Here is a 24,062-nt window from a genome sequence, read left to right on the forward strand (position 1 = left end):
TTTACCTTCCCCCCCCCCCCCCACGGGTCTTGTTTATCCATCGTCCTCTGGTCCCAATAGACTTTTTTCTCTCCAGCCGAATCTCTGTCTGAAGGCTTCATGAACCCTTTGAACAGACGGGAGTAATGCAGATCTTAGATCTGACGAGAACAAAGACAGTCTGGGCAATGCCACTGGCCTCTCCTTTTTCTTCCCGGTATGTTATCAGCTCTTGGAGTCAGTGGAGAGATGGAAGCGTTTGTGGCCTTTGTTTCCATCCCGTGACATCTCCGACTGTCTTCCCCCTATCAGTGCGCGTGTGCTTGTCACTGGACCGGATGTCCCACTGGAGCAGGGACCGGCCCTTCACCCTTTGGTCCCCTCCCCTACCCTCCCTTCTTTCCTGTAGAAGAGTCTTTCTGAAATAGAACTGTTTTCCTTGAGAAACCTTAGTATCGGCACACGAATTCCTAAAGAGGAGATCTGTTGCAAACGACTAGTAAAGACATCACTCATCATTATTATCACCTTAAATACTTAACGGATCTTTCCTGCATGCCGTGCTTTGCACTGAGGATGTTTTGGACACCCTCTCTTTCTGTCCTCACAGTTACCCTTCAATGTGCTGTTCTTGCTATTACAATTGTTGTTATAATCCTCATTTTTGTTATTATCCTGTTATTATCCTCATTTTTCAGATGAGGGAACTGAGGCTTTGAGGCACAAAGGGCAGTTATAAGAGTGCTCGGGCAGGGCCACAAACCGGGGCTGGTCTGCCTTCAGAAGCCAGGAGCAGGACCCACAGATTGCTGTCCGTTTCCTTTGGCTGCCAGGCCAGGGTGGAGCAGAAGGGAGGCATAGTCTTCCCTTTGGTTCTGTGCTATGATTTCTCTGCCCACTTAGACCATGAGGTCACAAGGTGGCTCAGTGCCTTAAGGAAGTTCAGTTAAATTTTGATAAACCTTCTGAAAATAGAGAGCAATAATTAACTTCCCAACTGTTCAAGTTAACGTTTGAGTCTCCTTAGCCCAACCCCGGCGGACATGAAACTCTCATTGAGTGACTGCTGAATAACAAGGCTTGAATGTTAGTTTCTAAAATGATTCCAGTTTTTTTGTAATGCCATATGCGTTCTATTGTATGGCAATGTGACATGAAGCGCCTTTAAAATATTTTTTACCAAAAATAGCCAAATGTTACAGTTTTTTTTTTTTTTTACTGTGAGGTTTTAAATAATGAAACCATCTTAATTTTTTTTTTAAGTTCATTTATTTATTTTGAGAGAGAGAGAGAGCACAGGCAGGGGAGGGGCATAGGGGGAGGGTGAGAGAAAGAATCCCAAGCAGGCCCCTTGCTGTCAGCCCGGAACCTCAAGCAGGGCTTGAACCCATGAGCCATGAGATCATGACCTAAGCCGAAACCAAGATGCTTCACTGACTGAGACACCCAGGCGTCCCGCCATCTTGAATTTTTATAATATAATTTGGTTAAGGATTGGCCCCAAGTTTTATTTTTGTTTTGTTGTTGATACTGTTTATTTCAACTTACCTAGCTCAATACCTTCACAGGTTAGATGTTCAAGAAGTAATTTTTTTAAAATTCCACATGTAACATATCAGGAATGTTCTATATACTTTGTTATTTAATTCTCAAGACCACCTTAACATAGGAGCATGCCCTGACATGCCCATTTAAGAGGTCAGGAAACTGAGGTCCAGAGAAGTGACTTAGAAAAGATCATTTAAGGGTACAAATAGCTTATATCTTTGGAATTGTTACTGTACCCCAGATAATTGTTTTTATGTAGCCACTCTCCCTTAAATGGTTCCTTTAAGTCCTTTATGACTTGTAAAAAAGAATAGAAAGAATAACTCTACTTACTGGTTGCTTCCTATGTGCTAGGCACTTTATATGCATGACCTCCAACTATTCCTCAGACAAGTCTATGAAATGGGTACTGTTCTTACTGAGCTTTTTAAGTGAGAGAATGGAGAGTGAAAGGCGGGCATTGGCAGGAGGGTGGGATACTTGCCCAAAGTCAAATAGGGCTTGAAGCGTGCTCCCTTCAGCGCATGAGATCTTGGAACACTGTGCTGGTGTAAGCATCACTGGTTCCGCTTAGTGGTCAGCAACGCAAAGCAGTTGGAAAAGCCAATATTAACTCATCTTCTTGTTACAAAATGTTACAACTTGAGTGCTTATGATGTGGCCTTAGGAAACACACCCCTGCCCCTCCAGCTGTTTAACGTGCCTCATTTGTTTCCGTGTGCATGCAAGGGTGCAGACTGCAAAATATTGCACTTTTTCTCTGAATGCAAGTGTGCATTTCATTATGCTTTTCCGTGTTTTTTTGTTTGTTTGTTTGTTTTTGTCTTAAGTCTATTTTATAGAACAGTTTTAATAGCAAAATGAGAGGAAGGTACAGAAATTTCCCATACACCCCCTACCCTCAGGCCTGTATAGCCTCCCCTACCATCAACATCTCTCACCAGAGGGTACATTTGTTACAGTTGATGAATTTACATTGATATACCATAATGATTATACCTTAATCACGTCAAGTCCATATTTATATTATGATCTCTTCTTCGTGTTTTATATTCTCTGTATTTGGACAAATGCATAAAATGACGTGTATCCATGATTATGATTTCATACACAGTACTCTCACTGTTCTAAATATCCTCTGTGCTTTGCCCACCCATCCCTTCGTGCCCCAGCCTCTGGCAACCACTGATATTTTACTTTCGCCATAGTTTTCCTTTTCCAGAATGTCACATAGTTGGAATCAGTACAGTGTATAACCTTTTTAGATTGGCTTTTTTCACTTAGCAGGATGCATTCAAGGTTCCTTCATGTCTTTACATGGCTTGCTAGCTCATTTCTTTTTAGCGCTAAATACTGTTCCATTGTCTGGCTGTGTCACAGTTTATTTATCCATTCAGCTACTGAAGGACATCTCGGTTGCTTCCAAGTTTAGCAATTATGAATAGGAGCCATAGACCTCCATGTGCAGGTTTTTCTGTGAACAAATCCTCTGGGTAAATACCCAGGAGCTTGATTGGTACATAATGTGGTATGGTTCGTTTTGTAAGAAACTGACAAACTGTCTTCCAAAGTGGCTGTGCCATTTTACATTCCCACCATCAATGAATGAGAGTTCCCGTTGTTAACATCCTTGCCAGCATTTGGCGTTGTCCGTGTTCCAGATTTTGGCCGTTGTAAATGACGTGTGGCGATATCTTAATGTTGTTTTAATTTGCATTTCCTTGATAATGTACGATGCTGAGCATAGTTTCGTGTGCTTATTTGACAACGGTATATCTTCTTCTGCTCAACGCACTGTTTTAAGATTTGAATGCGTACGGGTCGCTCCTGAGTTATTTCGTTAAGTGAATGTGATGAGTTTTTGAGGAATCCTCGAAGGAGAACCATCTTGAAAAAATGATCTCCTATTTCTGAGTGTCATATTTGAACTTTAAGAAGAGGCAAGAGAATGGTACAGCCACTTTGGAAAACAAGCTGGCAGTTCTTCCGAATGGTAAACACAACAGTTCTCCTTCTAGGTACATACCGAAGAGAGACATAAGCAGGTCACACAAAAACTTGTACGCGCATGATCCTAGTAGAATTACCCAATTGGATTGTTAGACCCAAATGCCGCCAATTAAGAAACGAATAAATAAAATGTGAAAGAAGCCAGTCACAAAAGGCCACGTCGTGTATGACTCCGTCCGTATGACATGAGAGAATAGGCAAATCCATAGATACATAAGTTAGTGATTTCCAGGGGCTAGAGGGAGAAGGGCAGTGGGGAGTGCCCACTAACGGGTACAGAGCTTCTTTATGGGGCAATGAAAATGTTCTGAAATCAGATAATGGTGATGGTTGCACAACTTTATGAATATGCTCAAGAAAACCACTGAATTATACCCTTTGAAAGGGTGGATTGTATGGTAAACAAATTATATCTCAACATAAAGTACTAATACATGTAAAGCTTCTTGGGGGGCGTGGTGGGAGGAGGGGACAGAAGAGCAAAAGTGTGCCTTTTGTCCTGTGCTTTCCACCAGGGTGAAATTTCACTATGGAGCCCATTCTGATAAAACTGGTAGGAAAGTAACATTGCAATTGGAAACACTAGCCTCAGTTCTATGATGCGGCCAGGTCATCAAAGAGAAATGTGGGCAACTTTCTTTTTATCCTGTATGTCCCTTGGCGGAAATCCTTGGCTGTTATTACAAATTCTATTTGTAGGGGCACCTGGGTGGCGCAGTCGGTTAAGCGTCCGACTTCAGCCAGGTCACGATCTCGCGGTCCGTGAGTTCGAGCCCCGCGTCAGGCTCTGGGCTGATGGCTCGGAGCCTGGAGCCTGTTTCCGATTCTGTGTCTCCCTCTCTCTCTGCCCCTCCCCTGTTCATGCTCTGTCTCTCTCTCTGTCCCAAAAATAAATAAAAAAACGTTGAAAGAAAAATTAAAAAAAAAAATTCTATTTGTAGGTATGCACATTACAGTTCCTGTGTTTTCAGTTCTCAGTGAAACAACGTCCATGCATTTTAGTCATTATGAATACCTGAATCTTTAAAGCTCATACTATTTTTTAATGTTAAATTAAAATTTGCCTGTTAAAATGGATAATGTGGTTGGAATTAGTCGAGCCAATTAGGTCATCAAATAGGATTCTAACTGATTAGGGTAAAAGATCAGATGGGTCAAAGGCTGGGAAGTATTATCTATGAGAAGATGTTGTTTTTGATTCCGAAGAAGTCATTTTATTCCTGCTTGTTCATGCCACATAAAGCCTACTGAATTATTTCTTTGATGTACAGATTACTTGTGAATGAAATGTCTTCCAGGAATATTAGAATTTGCGTGTGTTGTTCTGTTATATACTGTAGTCTCTTTGTGACTAAATAACTGATTTCTTCAGCTTTGTTATTTAAATAAGTGTACTTTGTTTCCAGTTAGTGCCTCCGACTCAGTTCCTCCTCAGATTTTCCATGTGCCAGTCCCCTGATGGTTGATTCTCTGAGAGTATATTTTCCCCGCTCAGTGGTCAAAAAGAGTGAATTCTTTACAGCATTTCCTGAGTGGTTTTCTCACTGCAGGTATACTTTTCTCTAACTAAACCTGATAAATCAAAATACTTAAGGAAGACCTGAAGTAAATATTATTTATTTTTCACAAACTGACATATTTTCTTTCTGAAACGGCTTTATTGAGATCTAATTCACCTACCATCCCATCCATCCGTTTAAAGTATACAATTTAATGGCTTCTGGCGCATTCACAGATATGTGCGACCATCATCACAGTCACTTTTAGAACATCTTTACGCTTGAAAAAGAGACAGCATACCCTTTAGCCATCAACCACTCACACCCCTGCCCCACCTCCAGCAACTAATCTACTTTCTGTCTCTTTCGCTCTGCCTGTTGTCACATTTCATACGACTGGAATCATATACTGACTGGCTGCTTTCACATTACTTTATTAATACAATAAATCTTGTCAGAGTGTTTTATAATTTTAAAAAAGGGCCAATTCACTATGAAGATTTAACCATAATGAATATAGATGCACTTCATAACAAAGCACCAAGATACCTGAAGCAAAAACCGACAGAAATAAAGGGGGAAATGGACAATTCACCAGTAACTCTTGGAACTTCAGTACCCCATATTCTATAATGGTTAGGCCAGGGAAGCAGAATATCAACAGGAAACAGAAAACTTGAACAACAGTGTAAACCAACTACACCCAACAGATACCCATACGATACTTTACCCAGCAACAGCAGAACACAAATTCTTCTCACGTGCACAAGGAACATTCTCCTGAATAGATCATATGCTAGGCCATAAAAAAAACTCAATAAATTTTAAAGGATAGAGGTAATACATAGCACCTTCTCTGACTACAGTGGAATGAAAGTAGAAATCCAAACCATTTAAAAAGTGGGAAACTCAAAGCAATGTGGAAAGTAAACGGCCCACGCTGAAATAACCAATAGGTCAAAAGGGAGGTTGGAAAATACTTGGAGGTGAACGAGAGTGAAGATAGAACATATCAGAATGTCTGGGTTACAGGTAAAGCAGAGCTAGAGGGAACTTTAGCACCATCGATGGCTCTATTCAGAAAGAATATCTCAGATCAGTAATCGTACCTTCTCCTTAAGACACTGGAAAAGGAAAAGAACACGAAACTGTATGTAGATGGAAGAAAATAGTAGAGTACAAATTCATGAAATAGTAGAAAAGAAAGAGACTCTAAAACCTTTGAAACTTTACTGATTTCAATAATTGTCTTAAGCTTTTACAGAAGACATTAACCAGGATTATTTGTTTCTCATAAAGTAAATGACAGTTTCTTAATATTAAAAAGCATTCCATTTTCAACATGGCCTCCGTAAAGAGCTAGTCTTTGTGAAAATATCCAGGTGCTCTCTTTTTTTCAGTTGAGATGCAACCAAACCATGAGCCCATTTCAATCCCCAAGTCTTGAGAAATCTTGCCCCGATAAAGCGGTTTTCAGGGCAGTGATCAAACTCACATCTCATACCTTGTATGGCCACTTCCTGTGTGTGACATTGGACGAGTTGCTCAATCTCGTTGAAATTTATTTTCCTCAGTAGAGGTTAATTTTCTCATTCTAAAAGGAAGCGTGAGGTAACATACACCAAAGAGCCTAGTTCAATGCCTGGCCCATAGTAGGTACTTGATTAATATCTATTCCATAGTCATTTGATGACTTAAAAAGGGACAGCCCAATGACCCATATGGCATGGGTATAACGTATATGAATGTACTTGAAGGAGACCCGAACAAAAGGATGTCATATTGAATCGTACTATGAACCAGACTTTGGGCTAGTTATGGGATCTATGGTCGAATCGCATATAACTTGTTTGACAGTATGGACTAATTTCACTATTGTAACAACTGCTAAAACACTCATCGTGGGCAAAATACACACCTTGGCCTCCATCAGTTGCTTTAGCAATGGTTTTCATGGTCAAATATGTGAACCCTTCAAATGTGAAACCACTTATAGTTTAATCTTTGTTATTGGCGTAATAAATTCTAGCACTCGTGTCTTAGGTAAGCATACTTGTCCATTGTACAATTCTGTTGCCTGTTTCAGGCTACAAGATGGTGGCATTAAAACCTGGGAGTACATTTATGAGATGAGAGGCAACATCACTGATCAAGTTCTGTTTTTACTCCAAGCCTGTTTGGGCAGGCACATTTATGCTTATTCTGTTTATTGTGTGGTTGATGACTTTAAAATTGAATTATTTCCACCAGCAATACAAGCTTCAAGCCATGTTCCAGACTCGTGCTTCTCAAAACATGCATATGAATATGAATCACCTGGAGATCTTGTTAAAATGGAGATTCTGATGTATCAGGTGTAGAGTGGGGCCAGAGTCTACATTTCTAACAAGCTTGTGGGAGCAGCCAATGGTGCTGGTCCATGGACCACACTCTGAGCAGCAAGACTGTGGAACTGACGGGGTACCTAGGCAAGAGTCAGAAATGAGTAGAGCTATTCTGGCACTATCCATCACGGCCCCAATGGCCCGTTCATACTGTCTGAATTTAATCCACTTCCTTAGCTGAGCCCTGAAGTAAATTAATTAAAAATTCAATGACGACGAATAGCCGTGATTCTATTCTTACCTTCCACGTATTACAGTTATTTAAGACAGTAATAGAAAAATAACCTTGTCATGCGTTTTCTAGAGTTCCTTTGTATTGTCCGTTAGCCTGGCCACCTCTCAGGCCTCTTTATTTTGTAGCTCCTTGAATATCAAAAGTGGTGTATATGAGACATCTCCATTTCCATTCTCTAAAGCTCAGTACCTGTGTTGGCCCTTCCTTTGTCTGTGGCAAAGAACAATGAATGGAAACCACTTAAATCCCAGCAGGACTTTGTTACTAAATGAAAAGAGTCATAGGCAATTGTTTCCCTTAAACCCATGCCTGATTTTCTAATACCTTAAGTGAGCATTTATGGAAGCTTCCGGGGAGGCTCATTTCAGGTCCTTCGTCATTTAGATGAGAGTGCAGATTGAGTTTCTCCCCTGGAGTCCACAGGGTGTAGAACCCGGTTTTGTATGTAATTTGACAACAGAGGCATCATTTTAAGACGTGGCGAATTACATTCTTAATATGAAATAGATGTGGCTCGAAACATAATATGTGCCATCTGATTTGTTACAGAACGCAAAAATAGTCACAGTGAAGACAAGAGGAAAATGAGAACAAGAAAATGGGGAGAGAAGCGTAGCCTGGCTGACGATGTGGCGGTATTAAAAAGCAGCTTAGCAACAAAGGCTCTGCCTGCCTCTGGTAACAAGACGGACAGCACGAGGGAAAAGAGGACCCACAGAAGAACAAAACGTTTTTTATCCTACCCACGGTTTGTAGAAGTGATGGTGGTGGCAGACAACAAAATGGTTTTATACCACGGAGCAAACCTTCAGCACTATATTTTAACTTTAATGTCAATTGTAAGTACATTCAAAAGAAGGTGGTTTGTGAGGTCCTTAAATGTGCCTTTGGGAAATGGGTTTCCACCCAGTGCTGTGGAAGAGCCTTCTCAGGGCTGGCATTTCAACGATTCAGGCAAGTGACTGAAGAGAACCTAAGATTATGTATTGGTTGCCTTTCTGTCAGAACAATAAGGGCTACCGTCCTGAATGTTCATTCTGCTAGACAGTGTGCTTCATTGTGACAAGGTGGCATTTCTAATCCTCCTGGCAACTCTCCTAGGTAAGCTTATCACCCCCATTTTGCAGAGAAACTGAGCCTCAGAGGACTTAGGTCACTTGCCCGTGGTCAAGTAAAGCTGATCAGGGGCTTAGAGACTGCATGTGACCTGTAGAGTGTCCACGTCCCAAACCCAGTGCTCTTTGTGTGACATATAAACTTGCACAAGCGGGTTCGGGTCTCTCGTAAGACTTTTGAGTGCTTCTTGTGAATCAGAATCACCTTGGAGCTTTTTGACCTGCAGCTATGTGCCTCTGTCCCCTTCCCCAAGATTCGAATGAAATAGCCCTGGGATGAGGCCCTCAAATCTCTCCTCTGTATTTTCCTACTCTTGGTTTGAATCAAGAAATCAATAGGTTTGCATTATTAAAAAAAAAAAAAAAAAATCCAACAGAACCAAAGACTATTAATGAAAAGTAAGTGTCCTTCCCTACCCTGGTTCCTTCCCAGAGGCGACAACTATTAAAAGTTTTTTTTGCATATGTTTCTAACCAGCACTGCCCAATAGAAATATAATGCAAGCCACGTATGTATTTTTAAATTTTCTAGCCACTCTGTGAGGAAAGAAAAAAGTAAAATTAGTTTTAATAATGTATTTTATTTTCTATCAAAATACTATCGTTTCAAAACTTGCTAATGCAATACTTTACTTTTATATCATACTAAGTCTTCAAAATTCAATACGTGTTTTACACTCAACAGCACGTATCATTTTATTTTGTTATGTTTGTTTATTTTGAGACAGAGAGTGTGTGTGTGTGCCTGCAAGCAGGGAAGGGTAGAGAGGGGAGGGAGACAGAATCCCAAGCGGGCTCAGCAATGTCAGCGCAGAGCCTGATGCAGGACTCGAACTCAGGAATCATGAGATCACGACCAGAGCTGAGATAAAGAGTTGGACCCTGAACTGACTGAGCCACCCGGGCACCCCACATGTCATTTTCGATGAGCCACATTTCTAGTATTTAGTGGTCACATGTAGCAAATGGCTACCATATTGGACAACACAACTCTAGGTATTTCTTAGATGAGTATGTATGCATATGTATCTTTTTTTCAAACCAGAATGGAGTATTAATATACGGTGTTATACATATTATTCTTTTCTTTTAAAAATACTGGGAATTGTTCTTTAGCAGCCCATATAATCTCCCCTCATTCATTTTAAGACTCAACATAGCTTTTCTTCCAATGGACTGACCCTAAGTTATATAAACAAGAATGTACTTTTAATAAATTCCTCAAAAGAATAAGAAAAGCAGCCGTGTTTGGGAACTATGCTTTAGGATTTCTTCCTCTCTCGCCCTCGCCTCTGGTTCTCTTTGTCCTTCCCCTTACTGCTGTGAACCACTCCTTTGTCCTCCCCACCCCACACCTCAACCAGCCTCCCCTCTCCTCTCCCCTCTCACCCCTTCCCCACACTCAATCCCATGTGCCCCAGCCCCCTCCTGTCTTGGAGGAAGGAAAGGAGAACCTAATCAGCCTTCGCACTGAGTCAAGTCCATTTCCAACCTATACGTTCAGACCTTTCAGAAGAATTTCAGTTTTGAGCCCGGACTCTGGGTCAAATGGAGCCTGGCTCTGCTCCTCACCGCTGTCTAGTCTTGGAACAGTTACTTAATTTCTCTGAGCCTCAGTTTCCTTACTTGTTGCACAGAGATTATAATACCCAGCTCAGAGTTTTGCTGTGGGGACTAAATGCAAATGTGTGTGCAGTTTTCAGCAATGATCTGGTACACAACAGGCATTCAATGAATGTTAGCTCTCATAATTAATGATAATACTGGGGGAAAAAAAAAAACAGGTTACCAGCTTGTGAGGAACACAAATGGGAGGTAAACATGAAGAATGGCAATATTAGCAAACGCGTGGTCACTGTGAGATTCCATAATTGGGCAATCTGGGGCTTCAACTGGGATGAAAGAGTGATCAAAAATTAATATCCAGTGCTTTGGCACAGAAAACTTTTAAGTTGCGTAGCAATGCAGTTTCCAAGGAAAACACTGAAATTTAGACTTGTTAGGTTTCATTACCATCTGAAACTGCTGTCTGTGAATTTTTCAAAGAGAGTTTTAATACATGTTTGTTGAATGAATGCAAATTCAGAACTACCAAATGCATATGTTACGTGAAAACGTGGCAAGAGGTGGAGCCCAGCGTAAGAAGTGTATTGCTTATTGCTTACACAGAGTTCACAATTAACCTTGAAAAATTTATCTCGGTTGCAGGTAGCCTCTATCTATAAAGACCCAAGTATTGGAAATTTAATTAATATTGTTATTGTGAACTTAGTTGTGATTCATAATGAACAGGTAATAAAGTTTTTTTTCTTCTTTCTTGTATATGTATCCGAAATGGCATATCTAATTGGTGTCGGCACAATGGGCCAATCATAATTCTCTTCCGCATTTAGGAAGGACCTTCCATATCTTTTAACGCCCAGACAACATTAAGAAATTTTTGCCAGTGGCAGCACTCCAACTATCCAGGTGGAATCCAGCATGACACCGCTGTTCTCGTAACGAGGTATATGGATTTTTTTTTTAAGTTCATTTATTTTGAGAGAGAGAGAGCACAAGCAGGGGAGGGCCAGAGAGAAGGAGAGACAGAATCCCAAGCAGGCTCCGCACCATCAGCACAGAGCCTGATGCAGGGTTCAAACTCACAAACTGTGAGCTCGTGACCTCAGCCGAGATCAAGAGTCGGATGCTTAACCGACCACGCCACCCAGGCGCCCCTTAAATCTTCCAATTTGTAAATGGCAGCTGCTAACTCAAAAATGTTTGAAGCGCCATGCAGGGCAACCAAGAGGGGCGCTGTCCTATCTGTATTTCTTGTTGGCCACCTTGGATATAGTCACAAACGCTTACTCTTACAAGAACTGAAACGAAAGGCATCCAGAGCCTTCTCAGGAATGCTCCCAAAGGAACTAGAAGCACTCACGCCGCTGTGGGAGGGACAGTCCCAGTTGGAGAGGTTTTCACTTGCTCTGTGGCTACCCCTGTGGCAGAAGAAGACCGCTAGATGTAGCTTTTAATCTGGAAGACTGGCTCCCAAGCTTTTTTGAGTTGCAAACCCTCGGCCTTGTTGGCGTTTTGTAACCTCCTGCCCCGCAAGGTGGCTGCTGTTGTGAATGTCTAGGGGATTGGGAAGTGTTTTACTTGTGTTGACATTTACTCTTTGCTATTATCCTGGCCCTAAGTCTGCTTTGCTTTCAGACAGGATATCTGCAGAGCTCATGACAAATGTGACACCTTAGGTGAGTGTGCTCTGTGTATCCTCCGTGGCTTCAACAGTCTACCGCATGTTTTTATTCCAAGCCGCAGTTGCTTTTTAAAGCAATTCTCAGTCCTTCTTTCCTTCTTTTTTTTTCCCCTCTTTGAATAGGTCTTGCTGAACTGGGTACCATCTGTGATCCCTACCGAAGCTGTTCTATTAGTGAAGACAGTGGACTGAGCACGGCTTTCACAATAGCCCACGAGCTGGGCCATGTGTACGTTTCCTTTCCATGTTTCCATTTAATTCACAGTGACCTAACCCTTTTCTTCCTTGGCATCAGTGAGTATTCACTTGACTTCAGAGAGTGGAACGTACTCTTAGAGTCATAATAGAGATTTTAGGATTGAAGAGCCTTGGACCTAACTGGGAGAAACAACGTAGACTTTAGAAAGTTGAGTAATGCGGTGAACCCTCTTCAGCCATGGCTGACGTGTATCCTGGGTTCAAATGCGCATGTTTTCTGTGCACAATCTGATATTCTCCTTTCCTACTGGGAATTGGAGGAATGAGGCCTTTCCAGCCCATCCACTGAAGCTGAGGGTGTATTAGCTTAGGAAACTTTTGTGACGTAACATCTTTATCTGGAAGGGTCCGTCTCTCTTCCCCTGGTTCACGAGATTTTCGCAAATCCAGATCATTCCTGATCGTAGATATACAAGGCTGTCTTTCAGACATTTAGCCTCTAGGCACAATGACATCCCTTTTTTCAGGGAAGAGATTAAACAAAGATACAGAGAAGAAAACATTTCCTAACTATGGTCACTTAGTGGTTATTATGAAATTGGCCTTTCCTTTTTGTTCTTTAGAGACAAAGGATAGTTAGAACATGGGTGAAAGAGTGTAAATTTACGAGAAATTCTTCTGATTTTTGATCTGCATTGTTTTCTTTCTAGGATGAGTTACTTATGCTATATCTTTTAAAAATAATTTTTTCAAAAGATGTCACTGATGTAGTTGTGTATCAGTTTGCATGTCATTGTTAACTTTGTTTAGAGGAAAAATAATCTATCAAGCAAGCTTTTTCATTCAACAATTTTTTTAATTTTTAATTTAAAACTTCTTTAATTAAAAAAAAATTATTTTTGAGAAAGAGAGAGAGCATGAGTTGGGGAGGGGCAGAGAGAGAGGGAGACACAGAATCCAAAGGAGACTCTAGGCTCCGAGCTGTCAGCACAGAGCCCGACACGGGTCTTGAACCCACAAACTATGAGATCATGATCTGAGCCGAAGTTGGACATTCAACGGACTGAGTCACCCAGGTGCCCCTCAACAAATGAGTTTTGAAGGCATGTATGCACAATGTGATATTCTAGAAGGGAAAGCAAGATGCATATGTAAAGCCATCTCCAATTTAGTTCAGCATATAATAGGTATATTTTAAAACTTTGAAGCATATTTTTAGAGCATGCCTGTTTTCTTTTCTCCAAAGGAAATATTGTCAGATGCTCAATATTTATAGCACAACTATAATAACACCCAACTGCCTGGGTGGCGCAGTCGGTTAAGCGTCCGACTTCAGCCAGGTCACGATCTCATGGTCCGTGAGTTCGAGCCCCGCGTCAGGCTCTGGGCTGATGGCTCAGAGCCTGGAGCCTGTTTCCGATTCTGTGTCTCCCTCTCTCTCTGCCCCTCCCCCGTTCATGCTCTGTCTCTCTCTGTCCCAAAAATAAATAAACGTTGAAAAAAAAAATTTAAAAACTGGTCCTACCAACATTTCCCAATACAAGCGCTCCAACAATAATTCCAGGAGAATGCTCTGTGAAGGGGGGAAGGATTTTTATATTCAAATGATTTGAAACATTTTTTTTCTTCCCGGTAGAGCCCTGCTTGGAGTCACAAGGCTGAGTGACATAAAGTCAAGGCTCTGACAAGTCCTGTATTAAAGTAAACTGCTTAGTTTTGTTTAACTCTCTTTTCCCAAACTTATTTTAATAGAATCTTTTGGGGATTTTGTTTCTTTTGCATAAAGTCTAGTAATTGCTTTAGACCTTTAAATAGGAGGTATAGGTTTGGCCATGAAGAGTAGGGTGGCGTTTCAACAAGGCAGACCACAATGGGGGAAATTATAGAGATAGGAATGCATTCAAAAGGCAAGAGTTTTTGTGATTAACAATTCCCCCAATGTATGGTCAAGAGGCGTATACTATTTAAAGAAATATAATTAGTTTCCTGTTAATTCCTTCCTCACAAGAGCTTACAAACTCCATTTAGATAGTCAATTTACAAAGTTTGTATTTTAAGGAAAGTGAGAATTTTGATCAGCAAAACCTGAATACTTTCAGCTACAGAGGAGCCTCAGCTGTGTCAACTGTAGTCAACACACATCTCCCCCAACAAAAACCATGTTGTTGGCGTTGGCCTAGGAGCTTTTGACATGGTCTCCCTTAAACTTCATAATCCCCACATGGTGGATAGTGTTGTTTCCCTGTGTTTGACCTTGGCAATATTAAATTGCCTCAAGTTTAGTTGCTAATGTTGAGGTACCAACTTGTGACATTGGAACTAGGGAGCTGGGAGCCAGATACGCAAGTTCTGGACTAATTCTTTGACTTGAGAAAAATGTATGCTGTTTCCCTAACTATTAGATAGGGCTAAAACATATGCACCACATCTCTGAAGTGTTCAGAAGTTTAAAAAAAAAAAAATGAAGTAATTGGTGAATGATGTGAGGTATTAGCGAAACAAAAGGTAGAGCTCTAGCCTTTTAGTGAATTCTTTCTGTTTTGGTGCTTTGTCTCATATAGTTAGGTTTGCTTATATTTTAAGGAAAATGAATATAATGAATATGTATATATATAATGAATATATATAATATATAATGAATATATATTGAATATATAATGAATATATATTATATAATTATATATAATTATATATATAATATATATGAATATATAATGAATATATAATGAATATTATATAATGAATATAATAATATATAATGAATATATATACATATATATGTATACATACATATATACATATGTATATATATATTTTAATTTGCTACAGTACTTTTTAGCAAATTTTCTAATGACCTTTTTAAAGATTAAATGTTAAGTTGTTACAGTCATGACTGTGTGACAACATAAAACCCTGTTGGAGAGGAAAAAGCAATTGATCTTATGTGCGTCTAGCATCATTGGATGCTTCAAAAATAGTTCCTACATTCTCGTACCAGCTCTGAGGTAGGAAGAATTTGGGAGGTCACTGAGTCTCTACTCTGTAAAGATACAGAGATCTTTACGCAGTATTTCTGACAAATCTTGTACAATTTGTCTAACAGGAGAGAATATGCTTTGTATATATTCCAAAACACAGAGGTTTTAGAGTCAGACTGAAGCGCTTTCCAATCCCAGCTCCCCCACCCCATCAGCTGTGGGGCCTTAATCAAGCAATTTAACCACAAACACCAGATCCTCTGCACCACAAGGAAACAAAAAACTAAGATTTGAGGGTGTTGTTTGTGTTGGGTTTGTTGGTATAAGAATGACAGTGACTTTGCATCAGGGAACTGGCAACTGGGACAGTCATTCTTTGCAGAAAATGGACTCGGAAGCCTGAAGAACTATTAATTTGAACTTAGATAAAGGTTTTCTATCTCATAATTTCCATTCGGAATTTACTCCATCAGGCAGTAATTATTGAGGAGCCCAAGTTTTGTTTTTTTTTTTTTTCCAACGTAGAAGAAAACCAAACCCAAGGAAAATGAATGAAATGCATTTTATAGGCTTTTATCTGGGCTTTGAATGTGAAACAAGTCCACACACTTCTGCCTAGCTCGCTGCTTTCCCTATTTCAGGATGAACTCATGATGCAAATTCTTCCCCAAATGCAAAATTAATCACATGCATCAATTTTGTGACTGCAGCATCATTCAGAGAGGACAGTCCCTGGGGGTTTGTTACCTGAGCTGTGAATGGCATGTGGGTCATAGAATTGATGTTTCTAGATTGAGAAATGCTTCCTGTCCTTCCCTCCCCACGCCCCCCCCCCCCCCAGGCCCCATTTTCTCTGGCAAAGCCAAGAATGGCAGGTATGTGTTAATGCTGCTGCTGAGTTCCCTCCCAAGCCCCAGAGGACATTGACACTCCATCATCGCCTTTTCTCGGGTAGAACCTGGATTAGTTTTAGAATCTTTTTGTGCCCAACTTTTTAGGAAGCCAGTACCAATCAATTGGCGTTGGCAGGAAGCATGAAACTATTTGCCATGTCTGCGTTAAGCCAATTGAATTGGCATGTCTCCGGCTTCCACGCCTGCCGCTTTCCTTAATGGGTTTTATTGTGCACGAACTTCACATTCCTTTATAATGATATACCTATGCGGTTATATCATTCGTCAGCCGGACCCAAAAGGAGGGATGCCAAGACCCATAGTGAGCCTCTTATTAGAAAGCTTTTGGCCTCAAGTTTTGACACTTGACTGACTCTTTGTATTCACGATGCTATCATAACTTGGCCAAATTCTTGACTCTATAAATTGGCCTTTAACAGCTTATTAGGAATTCCAACTACTGTTTTCTAGCACCAGCTATAGCACGTTCACAGCCTCTGCAATTCCAAAAAATACACTTGACCCAGATCATGGCCCACTGTCCTTTTTTTTGTTTTGTTTTGTTTTTTTATACATTAAAGGCCCTTTGTATTAAATTGGGGGAGAATTCTGTTTTATGCTTCACTCTGCCTCAAACCATCCAGTAGGTTTTCTTGTGATCACCAGGATGTAGGTTCTTAGCCACAATGAAGACGTCAGTTAACTTTTTGCTCTTAGATGCATTCTTGTAGCAATGATGAGAGCTCAATCCTTTGGTGTTTGTTGATGTTCCCATCTTTGTCTCTTTGGCCTTAGGTTCAACATGCCTCACGATGACAACAATAAGTGCAAAGAGGAAGGAGTGAAGAGTCCCCAGCATGTCATGGCTCCCACATTGAACTTCTACACCAACCCCTGGATGTGGTCAAAATGTAGTCGAAAATATATCACTGAGTTTTTAGAGTAAGACTTAAACTTTCTTTTAAGCACGAGCTTCTAGTGTCTGGCCTCCATGTAGTGAACTCATTGTGGGAAAGAAAATGTAGAGTCAAGCATTCCTTTTGAGTTGTTATTTTTGTTGACATTCCTGGGAGGAGGTAAAAAAAATACTCTGTGACATCTGTGCAGTTCTATCCTTGCCAGAGTTTTGAAGATTACAGACTGAGCTAAAGAAAAGGTCAGGATCTTAAAGAGAATATGTAAATGTTGCTTCATTCTTGGTAAAGATATGAAATCTGTTCAGGTCTTCGGGGAGGGACCATGATTGTGATTACACGATGAAGGAAGGCCACAAATATTTATGTGGTTGCAACTTAGTAATTTTGGCTTGGAAAGGGGGAGGGTGGTGAGACGACCCCAAAGAGGGTAATGTGGGTGGATGAAAATTACACAGACCTCCATGTTGTTGAATTGAGAACATTCTGTCTCTGTCTCTATCTCTGTCTCTGTCTCTGTCTCCCTCTCTCTCTCCTTCTTTCCTCTCTTTTCTTGTTTTGTTTTTTAAGCTTCCTGCCAGGCAGTTCAGAGATCCAATTACATTATACAATATCCCTGTGTCACAGATTTATTGCTGTTCTCTCCCAGATGTACGAAAGGTTAAGTGATTGTCCAAGGTCACTGGGTGTATATTTCTTCAGCCACAGGGAAGAGGGGGCTTATTAATCAGAACTCACCAGGTGTGAATTTTCCAGAAGAGGTGTTTGCAGAAAAGTCAAAGAAGCGGAGGGTTGCTGTTTTTTCTTTTTAACCAGATGATCTGAAGGGTTGCTTACTATGGTTGTAGGTTGACTCACTCATCTATTCAGCAAACACTTACTAAGACCTGTTGCTATAATGTTTAGAGCCCCATGCGCACATGAAAAAGATAGTATCTTTGCCCCTAAGAAGCTTGCAGTCTATTGGAGACGATAGCAAATAATAATAGGTAATTGCCCCAAAATGTGATAAATGCTAGGAAAACTACATATTTCCTACTGACTATATTGTATGGATAGCCAGCAGATCCACAAACAAGTATATGCCAAAAATAGAACTTCAGCTCCTCGAGTTTAGCCTGGGATATACAGAGTAAAGCACATTTGAAAAATAAACTATCCGTTCTACCTTTAAAAGGCGGGATGGCCTTCACTTTCATCTGGAGCCTTTGACAGCCACATCTCATCCAATGCTCTCACCATCTGTGTTTTTCTGCTTTCACAGCACTGGTTACGGTGAGTGTTTGCTTAATGAACCTGAAGCCAGACGCTACCCTCTGCCTCCCCAACTGCCGGGCCTCCTTTACAACGTGAATAAACAATGTGAATTGATTTTTGGACCAGGTTCTCAGGTGTGCCCATATATGGTAAGTGTGTGGGGCCATCTCTGCCCTCATCCCTTGATTCTGGACAGTTTTCTAACACTTTTACATTTTAGTTACTTATTTTGAGAGAGGCAGAGACAGTCCCAGTGGGGGAGGTGCAGAGAGAAGGGGACAGAGAGAATCCCACGCAGGCCCTGTGCCACCAGTGCAGAGCCCAATGAGGGGCTCGAACTCGCGAAACCACGAGGTCATGACCTGAGCCGAAACCACGAGTCGGATGCCTGATCGACTGAGCCACCCAGGTGCCCTGATTCTGGCATTTTTAATTCACAGTTTCCCACTGGCTTCTTAGTCTAACATCAGCCACTCATGTTAAACTTGAGAAGAGTCCACTGGCTGTTCAGGACAATAGTAATAGTGATGTTGGTGATCAAGTAGGAATAGTGCTTGCTGCTGGGTGGTACTTCACCTACACATTCTCATGACCCTGTCATGGCAGCCCAAAAGAGAGATCCCCATTATCATTTTCATTTTTCAGGTGGAAAATGAGCTCAGAGAGGAAGGGGTCACAGAGCTGGTGATGGCACAGCTCAGCCCTTTTCTCTCCTTACCTCTTTTCGTCTCCCCTGACTTGTCGGGGTGACCTTCACCACACAGAATCTTCTAGATTCGGCAAAGCCGGTTCATGAGGCAAACCTATTCCCCGGTTTCAGCTTGTCAGGGCCGTGTCCCGTGACCATGTGGGGCTTGAGATCATTTCTGGCAGTAGCTCAAGTGGTGGGTGTGGGATATTTTAATCTCTGCGCTGTGGGCACTTGGACCAATGCTATCCATTGGTTATCAGGGTGCAAGTGTGCTTCCATAAGGTACCCCCTTTCCTTCCCGTGGGAGTCTGTTTGGCTGTTTTGGAGGGAGAGACTTCCGAGATAGCATGGTGAATTGGGAAACACAGGGATTCCAGGGAGATAGTAAACATTTTTAGTAAAATTTGTCCATGATTATATTCCTTTCTGCATTACTCATGATGGCAAAGATTCCCCCTTTACACCATCTGAAGTCCTACCAGACGTCGAAATGTGTCTCACGGGCTGCCCTCTAAGCCTTTGGAATATTTTATCATTCATCATGGCAAGGAAAAAAAACCAATCCCTTTCCAACCCACCCTCTCTCGCCGGCCAAACGTTAGTTGAAAGCAGTCCTTGCCTGGTCCCATAACGTCTAATCGCTGAATTTTTGTTTAACGCAATTGAGCAGATGCAGTGTAGACGGCTCTGGTGCCATAATGTGGACGGAGCGCACAAAGGCTGCCGGACTCAGCACACGCCCTGGGCAGACGGGACAGAGTGTGAGCCTGGAAAGGCAAGTAGCACCCCAATCCGTTCTTTTGTCTCGGGGCGGCAGAAACGGGCAAAACTGTAGCTGTCAGCTTGGTCGCCGTCCTTTAGAATAGAAGTTGACGCAGTGTGTTTTAGCATGCGTAATACCTTTTGGGGCCAGGAGGTTCAACTTTACATTTGAAAATTGGGAAGACTTACATTACAGTGCAATAATGCTGCAAGACACCGAGCCATCATTATTGCCTCAATTTGAAAACCCCCCTTCTCTCATTTTAGCCTCCCTCAAATCCCAATGTGCTTTTCAGTGTATGGGTACATTTAATGCGAGACGGTGTTCCTTTTTCTTTTCTCTCTTTTGCAGGAGGTGGCGGGGGGGGCGGCAATGGAAGGCTGTTTTTAAATTGATGGAGGGTCTTAAAATCAAAGAAACGCAGATATACCGTGAACTTATTTTGTTCACTAGTGGGATACCAGGATTGTCCCAGCCTGTGTTGGTCCCTTAAAGGAGCTGTGAGGTCGCTTGGGATATATCCAAATGCAAATTCTGAATTTGCACTTATTCCCACTTATCTGTTAATGACCAAACAAAATCTGCTACTCGTACAGCCCGGAAATAACGATGCATCCACACCCCTAAGAATATGATCAATGCCACCTTCTGTACTTGCTTTCCACTGCAAGAATAAAAAAGTTAGTGTATCAGTGATACCATCATCATCATCATCACAAAAAAGTTGGCTACAAGAAGTTTTAGATCTGATTTTATCCCTTTGGAAATGGTGTCCTTACACTCACCAATGCTGCAGTCCTGGGACTATTTTCTGAGTCTCTTGTCATCCTTACGTAGATTTTTCCTGTCTTCTCTCTTCTTCCCTCTGTCCACTTTCCTCACTTTGAATATTCTGTTCTTGGCTCATTTCATTTGCCTCTAGTTTCCCTTGTGGAATTAGTAGCCCTCAGGATGTGTCTATAGAAGAGGTCCTCAGAAATGACAGACTTGAACTCTCCCTTCCCTGATCTTCTAGATAGGGAATTTAAAAAAGAAGTGACTTGCCCAAGGTCACTCAGCTCATCAGGGCAGTGTCCCCATACACCCAAGCCCCTCCCCACCCTCTTTTCCTCCTCTGCTTTGTCTGAAGCATCTACTATGGTTGCCATACCTCAGGCCCACTGAGCTCCTTTGGTCCCAGTGGTCAAGCAGAAAGACCGGTGGCTTCTTTACTCGTGTGTCAGAGTGGTTGTAAAGTTACATGAGCTGGCGAGTATGAAAGTTATTTGAAAAATTACAAAGTTCAGTACAAAAAATTAAAAATTACAATGAAGCTGATTTTATACCTGACTTACTTGGTGACTCTGTCAGCTCATGTTGTCACTTCTTGATGGCTAAGGACCTCAGCACTTGAGAATACAGCTTTCCCCAATAACAACCTAACCAAAACTATATATGGACGTGGGCACAGTAGCTTTTGCACCTTTCGTGAACTTCGAAAGACATTGCTCTCCTTGGCCAGAGAGAATTCTTCACTTTTTGCAGGACGTTTATCTCAACGTGTTGATGGCTAGAAGATCACAGGTTTGAGTGAGAATATGGTTCTCAGGTTTCCATTGATCCAGACAGACCATCGATGCAAGTGGTTCCTAGATTGGACCTAGGTGACGCCTTGGTTGGTTGGCTTGAGTTAGAGCCAGCTAACTAGGTTGCTTAAATTGATTCTGTTTGATCCCAGAAAAATCACTGGTGTTATTCCGTGGTGGTCCTTAGTCAATCTGACGTACCCACCTACTATGTCCATTTCTCATGCACGTTATCGCTGGAAAAACCGTAACAAAGAATTTTCAGTAATAGGATGACGTGGATTGTATTTAGTGATAGTGCCGCGAATGGGCTACCAACGTCAACGTAGCATTGTGGCATCCCAGTCAACCCTGAAACACAAAGGAAGTTGGGAGGACATTTGTCGTATCTTTTTCTGATCTTCTGTTTTCGTAACAGAAGCAGAAGATAAGGGGTTGCAGGGTAATCTTATACCTGAGGGATGGGGAAATTTGGTAGATCTTTCAGAAGTCTTTTTCTCTGTATGCTTATGTTTAGCAAGAGCAAAAGACTTCAAGGCATTCCAGAGGGCAGGCTCAGAACACTCTCAGAGAAGCAACTATGCGGAGAACACGATAGGTAGCTGTTGGTTCTGTTTTAGAAAAAGTATCCAAGTCCAGCAGCTTTTATTAAAGATGCGGGCACGTGTGTGTTTATTTCCCTGAAGAGCCTTTATGCATTTTGCATATGCCCAAGATGGTGGAATTGTTGGCGTAGAAATTCTTGTTCTTTTTTCCTCCATTTTGTTTTGTTTTCTTTTCTTAGAATTAGCAGTAAAACCATATGCCTTTTCTCCAGCCGATTCGGACTCCCTTTGCGGTGGGGTTAATTTCTTGTTTCTTTCTCTTCTTTCTGCCCTGCTCCCTCAGCAGTGATCTGTCTTGAGCTGCTGACACGATGTTATTTTGATGAATGACTCTAATTGTCTTTATTTTCTCCATTCTCTTGTTAAGTCCATTAACATTTCATTTTAACCCTTTTTGTGAGTCTGAGGTATGAAACTCTGGTTTTAAGTCTCCTTGGGACAAAACCTACCTCTTCCAACCTCTCAAAAAAGATGCATTTATATAAACTATCGTTTAAATGGTCCTGGATACCTTTAAAAAAGGCTGACTATATTTTGGCTTGGATTCCACCACCTGCTTAGCACTTTGTTATGAAGTAATGGCTCTTCCACTATGTAATTATTTGTTGAATTTTCCTGGTGAAATAGAGTCTCTTGGGATGTATCTGCCAAACAGCTCTGATTTCCAGGCACTTCTCCTATTCTTGTTGTTGTTGTTGTTGTTGTTGTTGTTGTTGTTGTTGTTGTTTTCAATAAGCTCTGTACCCAATGTGGGATTTGAACTCAAGACCCCTGAGATCAAGAGTCACATGCTCTTTGGATTGAGCCAGCCAGGTGCCCCACTTCTCCTGTTATTCTAAGGTTCTTCTTCTCCTTCCCTTCCTGCGCATCAGTGATCACATCAGTAAGGAATATTTGATTTGCAGATCAGTTTTTAATTGTAAGTATAGGAATTTCTCATTATTTTGTAGAGTTTGTAAAACATGTTTTTAGCAGCTGGCCTTGAGGGCTGGATTTGAGAGTCATCAGCTATGACCCCATTTGTATATTAATTAAGATTTTGTTTAGGTCAGATCCAATTACAGTAATGTAAGCAAATTGGCTCTTTTTTCTGACACATACAAAAAAATTAGTCCTGAACTAGACAGGTTATAGAACTGTTGTGGCAGCTCCACAAATCATCAGGCAGAGACGTAGGTTCCTAACGTCTTCCTGTTCTGCTCTCATATTCAAATGAATTTCCTCATCAAGATCACAGAATGGCTGCAGCGACTCCAGCCATCAAGTGGGTGTTCCAGGCAGAATGAAGCCAAGGGGCAGGGGACAAAGGGGCAGAAAGACCTTCCCAGGAATGTCACCCAATGAAGTCTGCTGACTTCTCTGATCTGTGCAAGAATCTGCGGAAATACAGATTCTTTTACCAAGGATATAGGAGAGAATGGATATTGGGTAGGCAGCTTGGGGTCTCAGCCTCACTTAACTATGTCATTAATCTTGCCTTTTTACAATTTTTTTTCTCTATTTAATGTCAAAAATTATTTCCATTTGCTCACCATCGGGAAGGCAGCATATGTGTCACAGCTAAGAGTTGTATAAATGTTTGTCATTATCTTACTAACTTTATTTAGTCAGGTCCCCTGACTTACATAGCTGTGTACTGGGTGCTTTAGATACACTGTCTCTAGTGTTATACTCACGACAACTTTGCAGGTTGGTGTCCGTTTTCAGCTGTGGAAACAGAGTCAGGGACTCACCTAGGGTCTCAGAGTGAGTTTGTGGCAGAGCCCCCGCTCACCACGAGACCATTGGCCTTCCAAGCTTTGTCTTTCTAAGACCTGCACCATCTGGCATGGCAGTCAGTAGCCGCACATGGCTAATGAGCCCTTCACATGTCAGTCCTAACCTGAGATGTGCTTAAGAGAAAACATACAGCAGGTGTTGAAGACCGAGTATGAGAAAAAGAGTGCAAAAAACCAAATTGTGCATTGATCGCACACAGAAGTAATACTATTCAGATACTTGGAGCTAAGTAAAAACATATTAAAATTCAGTTTTCTTTTTACTTGCTTTAAGGTGGCTTCTAGATATTAAAAACCTTTTCTTAGGTGTGTGGCTTCTGGTACATTCTCATTGGATGGTGGTGCTCTAGACCAAGCTACTACCTCTCTCCTTTATTCGTATGTGTGTATGTTCCAATAAACGTTC

The 24,062-nt window shown here is 41.4% G+C and overlaps 1 protein-coding gene across 3 annotated transcripts in view; it reads left to right on the top strand.

Moving 5' to 3' along the window:
• Window positions 1-24,062, top strand: part of ADAMTS9 (ADAM metallopeptidase with thrombospondin type 1 motif 9) — a 163,238-nt gene that overhangs the window by 19,794 nt on the left and 119,382 nt on the right. For 2 of the 3 annotated variants that reach the window (XM_086697656.1, XM_086697654.1), the window contains exons 4-11: window positions 8,205-8,494; window positions 10,979-11,062; window positions 11,164-11,276; window positions 11,969-12,009; window positions 12,138-12,243; window positions 16,879-17,025; window positions 18,262-18,403; window positions 19,616-19,720. In XM_086697656.1, the coding sequence (XP_086553782.1) occupies window positions 8,205-8,494; window positions 10,979-11,062; window positions 11,164-11,276; window positions 11,969-12,009; window positions 12,138-12,243; window positions 16,879-17,025; window positions 18,262-18,403; window positions 19,616-19,720 (1,028 nt within the window). The remainder of the gene's footprint in view (window positions 1-8,204; window positions 8,495-10,978; window positions 11,063-11,163; window positions 11,277-11,968; window positions 12,010-12,137; window positions 12,244-16,878; window positions 17,026-18,261; window positions 18,404-19,615; window positions 19,721-24,062) is intronic. The other variant, XM_086697655.1, reaches the window with a different exon arrangement.

The sequence above is a fragment of the Puma concolor genome, chromosome A2 (assembly GCF_028749965.1).
Source record: "Puma concolor isolate L17-30 chromosome A2, mPumCon1.1.hap2, whole genome shotgun sequence".
Taxonomy (NCBI): Eukaryota; Metazoa; Chordata; class Mammalia; order Carnivora; family Felidae; genus Puma; species Puma concolor.